Consider the following 8,127-nt stretch of genomic DNA (forward strand, 5'->3'; position numbering starts at 1 on the left):
AAAAAAAAAAAAAAAAAAAAATTTGGCTTCCGAGATGCTTTACCCCTTTGCCAAAAGCATTACAGTACCTCCCTTCCTCTGTTCTCTTGGAAATTAAAGCAGTAATTGTATGAAGCCAAAATTTAGCATGTATTACACAATGTGATTAAAATACAATGTTTTGGGTATATATTTTTCTAACAATTTGTCTAACAGTAGTATTCTAGCAGAATAATATCAGTTGCATAATGCATTGGTATCTATAACTACTATAATAATAAACCACAAAAAGCAGTTCATGAAAGGGTCTTTCCCATGTGATATTTGGGCACAAAGGTGAACAATTCAAAATGCAGGTCCTGTATAATGCATCCTTCCAGCTTACTTAAGACCACTTCTGATATCAGTCACTGCAGCCATCTTTGTCTGTATTATTCTCATTTATTCTATTTCTCTTTCGCTCTTGAAACACCCCAGCCCACAAAGACATTTTTGTTCTGACCCACAACTATGTGTAACTCCCTTTCCCTATCCTTTCTCCACATGAAGTGTTTGTTCCTAACACCTTTTAGACTTAGTCAAGTTCCATTTCAGCCAATGATTGAAACAAAAGGTTGGAACCTTCCAGCCAGTCTTCTTGGAGCAAGTCTTTTTTTCCTTGACCACAACCCAAACAAGAACTAGATTCAGTCTTTCCTCCAATCTCATTAATATTAGCCAGTTTTCAGATGTCTTCCAAGTTTTAAAGGTTAAAAAGCCCTAATTTTCTTGCTTTTGTACATTAGGCTTTGTCCACCCTGCATTTACTACTGGCGCCACTGCATTAGCAGAAACACATAGTGTAGACATAGTGCAGCACACCTTACTCCAGGGACTTTGTAGTATTGTGAAGTACAGATGGGTAAAAAATAGATATTAGTGAGTAGGAGGCTTTTTACAAATGCCAAGAAAACTGCAAACAAATCTGAAAGGCTTTTTCATAAAGCGTCATCAATTTTAGTGGCCAAAAGTTCCAAATTAGGTGGGGGTAGGGTTAGTACTTAATCAAATTAATGTGATGTATAATTTTTTTAAGTGATTAAACTTCTTTAATTACTTCTTATGAACAGCTGTTAAAGATTATGAAACTGCTCAAGCCAACAGTGAAAATGATCAACAGATTCGTGAAGGTCTGGAGAGAGCCCAGAAGATGCTGAAGCAGTCTCAGAAGAGAGATTACTACAAAATTTTAGGAATAAAAAGGTAAAATGCCAATTTTCAGAATGTTTACCTGTGTTGGTACAGTAAAATAAGTTTTGAAATTTGCTGTTTGCATTAGTGCTTTTTTGTATGTTTAAATATTTATGCTTTTTTCACCACTTTTTTGATATTGTTTTATTGTAATTGTTTATGTTACCATGGTCTTAAGGCTTTATTAGCAGTTAAAATTGATATTAACTTAAAAATTCCCTACTTGTGAGCATTTGATCGGAAAAGCAAATTTCCGAAGAGAGAAAATAGAGAAAATGGGGAATTGTATTTAAAATAACCTATTTCGTACTGCTGTTACTAGAATAGTCCATTATTGTCTGAAGTCAGCTGCCAACAACAAAAGGTTAACAAACAAATATTCAGTTTTCCTAGTGCTCTTCAGTCTGCTTTTATACTTTTTATTTAAGATTCAATAGTGTGGCATGCAAACAGCTGGTAATCTCATCTTAATTTTTTTTCCATCCAGAAATGCTCGAAAACAAGAAATAATCAAAGCATACAGAAAGCTAGCATCACAGTGGCACCCTGATAACTTCCAGAGTGAAGAGGAGAAGAAGCAAGCAGAAAAGAAGTTTATTGATATAGCAGCAGCTAAAGAAGTCCTTACTGACCCAGGTAGCAATTATATTAATGTGGTGGTTCTTTTCTTTTCAAAATACAGGATGTAACGAATACAGCTGACTTATTGTATTCTTGTGTTGGCCTCAAAAGCAGATAAAAGAATGAAAAAATAAGATATCCTTCTTCCTTTAATGAATAGGGTAATCACAGGCTTTAAGCATAGCACAGTAAATGTAAGAGTGAACTTTCCCCTATGTCAAGTGTTTTCAACCCTTTTTAGTAAGTGTGCGGGGGGGACTGGCACACAGCTGGACACAGAGGTGGGGGTGGCATGCAGCCGAACACAGAGCAGTGGCAGTGCCAAGTGGTGGGAAGTGAGCCGCCCCCCACAGCCAACAGAGGGGCACCGCTGCCCTTGCCCCGGCCCCAGCCCTGGGAGGCAGAGGTACAGGGTGGTGGGTGACTGTGCTCCATCCCTGCCTGCCCACTCATAACCCCTAGGGCCCTCCCAGGTACCCCCAGTTGACTACCCCAGCCTAGATAAACCAGGTATGAACTTCCCTGTATTTTATCTGCCTTTAACTAAGACCCACATTCTCAAAAATGAATCATTTTGAAATATCTCTTGTATCCTAAACTAGGCAAGAACTCTTTTTCTGGAAAGCTGGAAGGAAATTGTTAGAAGGGTTTGATGTGTAACACTCCAGCTTGTTCTAGAAACTACATTTCTTTTGTACTGTCTGCAGCAAAATAGGGGTCTTTCCATAGTTCAGTGGGAAGGTCATTACCTTATTATAATGAATTGGTGCAGTACGCGCAAGCAGAAGGGAAGCAAAAATGAAGCACAAATGGTGGGGAAAAGGGTGCTGGCTCTTAGTGGAGGTTGGAGTGCCAAAACTTTCACCAAACTGAGAACCATAGTGGATTAGCTGTTGAGCTAGTGTCAAAGAGACTAGCTCCATCACAGTATGAAAAGGTTTAGAGAACACTGTTTCCTGAAGTGTTCATTTAAAAAAACAAACAAACCAAACAACAACAAAAAATGGAAAGAAATACCTAGGCATGTGAAGTGAGTGCTGACAAAAGGGGAAAGTGAAATACTCTTAGTACTACCTAGCAATACTGGTCTGTTTGATAACAGAATAGGAGGGAGACTGGCCCCCTTTAGAGGTATTTTAATTCCATGCTGTTGGAGGCTCAGGCAGAAAAGAATTCCCTCTTACAGATGAATTGTTTAACTTCCATTTCTAGACCCTGGCCCAGAGTAACAAGATTATTTTAACATTTCTGTTCCAAAGATGGGAGTTAATGACACTAACACTTCAAAACAATTCTTACTTATTTACCAATCTTTATATAGAACATTAATGTTTTTTTCTGGGTTTGTGTTTCATTGTCTGTTTATAAGTGCAATGTGTTTTGTAAGACGCAAGCAAATATGCAGAATAACTACAACCAGCAGAACTATGCATTAGACAAAAACACCACCCTGGAATAACATAAGTGTTCTTAATGTCTCCTTCAGAGCTGAATAAAAGTTACATTTTTAGATAACAGTAAAGAACTTAAATGTGAAAGCATTCTTCTCCCTGTCCCATGAATCTTTGACCTCACTATGATGGAAGCTTATGTCCAAAGGCCAAAAAAACCAAACAGACAGAAAAACAGTCTTTAAAACCAGATGACTCTCACATAGTTTTTAACATGTTTTAAAATCTTTTGCCTGCCCCCCTTTTGTCCCACTACTTTTTAAAATGGTATTTTCAATTGTATCTTGCTCCCTTCCTTTTAGCCCATCTCTTCCCAGGCTGTAGAGGCTAAATGAGGAGTTCATATTTGTACTGCATTTCAAAAAACATAATACAATCCTGAACTGAGCCCACTGCCCAGGAATCAAAGCTGGGACTTAATCTAAAGTCATATAAGACCCTCAACCTCCTTGCCTAACTTCAAAAAGTGAAAGATGGCTAAGGGGCTGTTTAGAGTTAATGGGTAAAATTAGAAGGGGGAAGGGGAACAAAATATATTTTATTTAAAAGTAGGAGAGAGTTTCTTGTGACTTCTGCTGGTTACCAGGAAAAAGAGCTGCTACAATGCCAAGTAGAAAAGGTAAATAAGGAACATCACTCCCCATCCCCACTTTCAAGCTCCGCTGAACAAATGGAGCCATTTCCAGTAGTGGTACCATGCAGGGGGCCTGGTAAGAAAGCTGTGCACCTGTTAAGTTGCTTCTCCTTGGTGCCCCTGCTGTCCCTAGAATCTTCAGGACTGTGGGAGCTGGGAAATGGAGGAATCTATTTGAAACTGATGATGTCAGTTGCATAATGGGCACTGGTTAAAAAAAAATGGATCTCATGTATAGAGTAGAAATAATTAGTGTGATAGCAGCAAGAAGGCCCAGCTGGCCATTCAGAATGCTGCCTTGCAGAGGTTCTGGGTTTCTTCTTGCACAGTTTCTGTCCCAGTTCACTTTTGAGGGTTTGAAGTTGTTCTGGAAAGATAAGAGTCTTTAATATTTTCTGAAAAAGGCCTGGGTGGTGTTTACAAGTCTCGGGTCTAAATTAGGAAATAAAAATCTTATGAGAAGCTAACATAGTAAATATATGGAAGGCTTTCAAAGTGCTGTGTCTGGAACTACAAATCTGGCCCAGAGTCTTGAACTCTGTGCATACTTTTGAAAGCTGACAGCGACTAAGAATAAATCTTCTGGCTAATAATCTACTTATCCAAGTTGACTAATTTGATAGAACTTGAACCTTAAGGGAACATTGTTATACAAGTTAGTTCCATTTTCTGTATAAGCTGATTTCTTTGGAGTTGACAGACTGCTTTTATAAGCTGCCTACCACTAAAGACGAAACCTACTTGGTTAACGCTTTTAAAGCACAGTAAAGTATTTAGAAAGTCTCCACTGATATGTCAAAATAACCTTTGATTTCTTTGTAGATATCAGATTAGTTATTGTAGATGAAACTATATTAAATGGGTAAAACTTTATTGGTGCATTAAACTACCAAGTGTAGAGATGCAACCATTTAAACCAAACTGATCTCTAAAACTGTCTAGTGCTAGGACTCTAAAGCTAGGCCTTGTTTCTCTTTCTTGTCTGGATCCAGCTACTGAAATACTATCAATTTAACTGTATTTATCTGTATTGTGACCTGAATGATAGGTGGTATCCTGTTCTCACTATGTATGTATGCCTCTCTTTAGAGATGAGAAAAAAGTTTGATGCAGGCGAGGATCCATTAGATGCGGAGAGCCAGCAGGGTGGAGGACACCCTTTCCACAGAAGCTGGAACACATGGCAAGGATTCAACCCGTTTGGTTCAGGAGGACCATTTACGTTTAAATTCCACTACAGTTAGAACAAGACTAGTTTGCTGTGGCTGCTGCTTTACCAAACTTTAAAAAAAATAAAACTCTCAGTTCAAGACTCTAAACGTATGTTATCCTTAACCAAAGAGTTTCTTACTACAAGAAAAGTTCACTTTAATGCAGCAAACTGCTTCAATGTGTTCTGATAGGAGTGAGTGGGCTGGACAGGATTCAACAGTGCTGTTATATTTGCACAAGGGTATATGCGGAATAGTCATTCCTCTGAGTGAAGAAGAAACAGTAGGTTACTATTCAGGAAAGCACTTAATCACATGCTTAAATCCTCCTGAAGTTAATATGATTTAAGTCAATGTAACTTAAGCCTATGCTTAATGTTAGATGCATTTACATTCTGTTTTAATTAGGACATTATAGAAGTGGAAAAGACTGGTAATTACATGTAGATTCACAAATGAGAAAAAAAAGTGTTGCTACAGTCAGCGGAATGATTCAGCATCTCTCAGTATTCTTAAAATACACTAGTGATTTGCCCAGCTACTGAACTGTATTAATAGCAGCAGTCATACCCTATGTAGAACCTATGCATAGGTCACAGAGGCCACTACAGAAACAGTAAATCCATATTTCAACTGAAAAGCAACCTAATTAAATGTGAATATTCTCCCAGTCTCTCTCATGATGCACTTCAGTTCCTTACAGTGCTTTGGCTCTGCTAATAAAGCTCACATAACTCTGGAGAATTAAGCCCTGTATTGGTAAGAGGAACATTATCAGTACAGATGCAGTTGCAAGCACAACTCATGTTCTTCCCTTATTTATATCATCAACCCACATATTCTGGGACATAATTATAGGGTCATATAGGACACAAAAATGCACTTAGATGGGTACAAGAGGTAATGGATACTGTCTTCATCTTTATTTTTACTATTAAACTAGAATCAAAGTGATCCTTGCCTTCTACATTTGGTTTTATCTTGTCACTTCTCATACTTGCAATCTTAAGTCAGTGGGAGGAAAACCACTAACAAGATGTCAGTTATCTGAACAAAACACTTTTTTTTTTTCTTTCTAGAGTTAACTTCTTTGTCTGATTCTAATCTGCTACTTTACTTTGGATTTCTGCCTCTCTCAAAAGCTAATCCAGTTAAAGGACCATTAATGCTGTTCTCGGGCTATGTGTAAATGTGTTTCTTCCTAGCTGTTTGTTTATTAAGTAGCATCCTATTTAGACGCATCTTGTGCTGTTGGAGGCTTTGAGTTTTATGCTTTGTAAACCATGGGTGGCAGATTATGCACAATTTTGAGGGAGAAGCAAGGGAGAAGAGAATAGGAAATCGTCCATGATTTCCATTTGGTCATGAAGAACAAGCCTAGAGTATAGCCAGTGGAAGGAAGGTCTGTACTTGCACTTTAATGTGCATTAACCTATTTTAATGCATCTTAAAGCATCACTAGAAACCATGGGTACTTGTACATGAGCATGGGAGGTAGCTCTGACACGCTATAATTACAGTGTGTTGGAGCAGACGTAATTTAATAATCTGCTGGAGCATGGCAATTACCACACTCTAAGATGTTCAGTCTACTTGTGGCCAAAGTGGAAGTTGGATAGTACAAACTATACATGAGCAGAATAACCTCTATTTAATGTAACGGGTGTTTACAGCACAATGACTTTCAGTAGTTTTTCATCATTTAAAATCCTAAAATAAGCATAAAATGTCATTAACCTAAAGTGCCTGCTCATGGTACCTCAGTTTTATTCTAAATTCTATTTAAAAATGTTATCAACCAACTTACAAATGGAAACTTGATAAAACTACTATTTTTAAGGTTAATACTAAAATGTTCAGAACTGACTTATGACATTATGAAATTAACTTGTAAACTTTTGACAAAGGTTAAAATTCCCTGTCGCACTTTTCAAAAGCAGGAAAATACCAGTTGTAATTAAGTTACTTTCAAGTATGCCAGTTTTATTTACAGTGGAGATATGTTAGTTATGGATCCATTTTTTTTCAAATTTGTTTGAAGAAAAAAGATTATTAATTTTTTTTATTTATTCTAGTTAGGAGGCTTCACTGGCAATTAGCCAGTTTTAGCACAGCATTTTGGTCGTATATAAAATCAACTTAATGTGATAAGTTGATAAGTTTGTTCAGTTTCCAAAAACTGTTATCTAAAAGGGTTTTTGAAAAGTAATGTTTTTATTTAAATGCATTTAGTTTTTTACATCTGCAAACACATATGAACAGTGTAAAATGTACTGTTAATACGTCTGTTAACTACCCTTGGTGGTTTAAATGGCACACAGCCTCTTCAGTGAATCTTCTCAGCACTGATTTTTAAGCTGGTTAGTTACTACAGACTCCTGAATGTTGTGCCAACTGTCAGTTGTCTATATTTATATATCCATAATGATATGAGAGAACAGGAAATGGGTTAGTTTTGCCAAGATCGAAGCAGCCATTTTTGGGGGGCCTAATTAGTAATGTTATGCTACAAGAGTAAGAAAACTTTCAAGTTCTATTTAGCTTATTCAACATCTAAAATTCTAGACTGTCCTAGTATCCACAAATATAGGACTTTTTTTTTTTATAGCATAAAGTAGCATTTTACTCCCTTTTTAGATTTGGATGCACTTGTTTCATCCTTCCCCCCCACCCCTTGTTGCAAATATTAACTTAACCTTTCAGCTTCAAGAGGAGAGCAGGCTTCTGTACAGAGAAGAGGTACTAATCTGCTATTAATTCTGAAAGTATAAGAACATTATACAGAATCCAGACATAGACATGATACGTATTTTATGGATATGTTCTCCTGGAGGAAGAGAAGTTGTGCCTCTAAAGGGACAGGGCAGTTGCTTTATAGTAACTACAGTTCTTCAAGATTTGTTATCCACGTAAATTATACTTCTGATGCACATGCATCCCATGCACATAATCAAAAGCTTCCGAATAGCTATTAAGACCATACCAGTACCCTGGATGCCAG

At 37.2% G+C, this 8,127-nt stretch overlaps 1 protein-coding gene across 1 annotated transcript in view; it reads left to right on the forward strand.

Moving 5' to 3' along the window:
- DNAJC3 (DnaJ heat shock protein family (Hsp40) member C3) overlaps positions 1–6,080 on the forward strand; it is a 54,801-nt gene extending 48,721 nt beyond the window's left edge. Inside the window, exons 10-12 of the mRNA XM_019524989.1 lie at positions 1,089–1,221; positions 1,697–1,845; positions 5,005–6,080. Coding sequence (XP_019380534.1) covers positions 1,089–1,221; positions 1,697–1,845; positions 5,005–5,159 — 437 coding nt within the window. The 3' untranslated portion in view covers positions 5,160–6,080. The remainder of the gene's footprint in view (positions 1–1,088; positions 1,222–1,696; positions 1,846–5,004) is intronic.
- Positions 6,081–8,127: the final 2,047 nt, after the last annotated feature.

This window comes from Gavialis gangeticus, unplaced genomic scaffold (assembly GCF_001723915.1).
Source record: "Gavialis gangeticus isolate Ggan-Ray unplaced genomic scaffold, GavGan_comp1, whole genome shotgun sequence".
NCBI classification, from domain to species: Eukaryota; Metazoa; Chordata; order Crocodylia; family Gavialidae; genus Gavialis; species Gavialis gangeticus.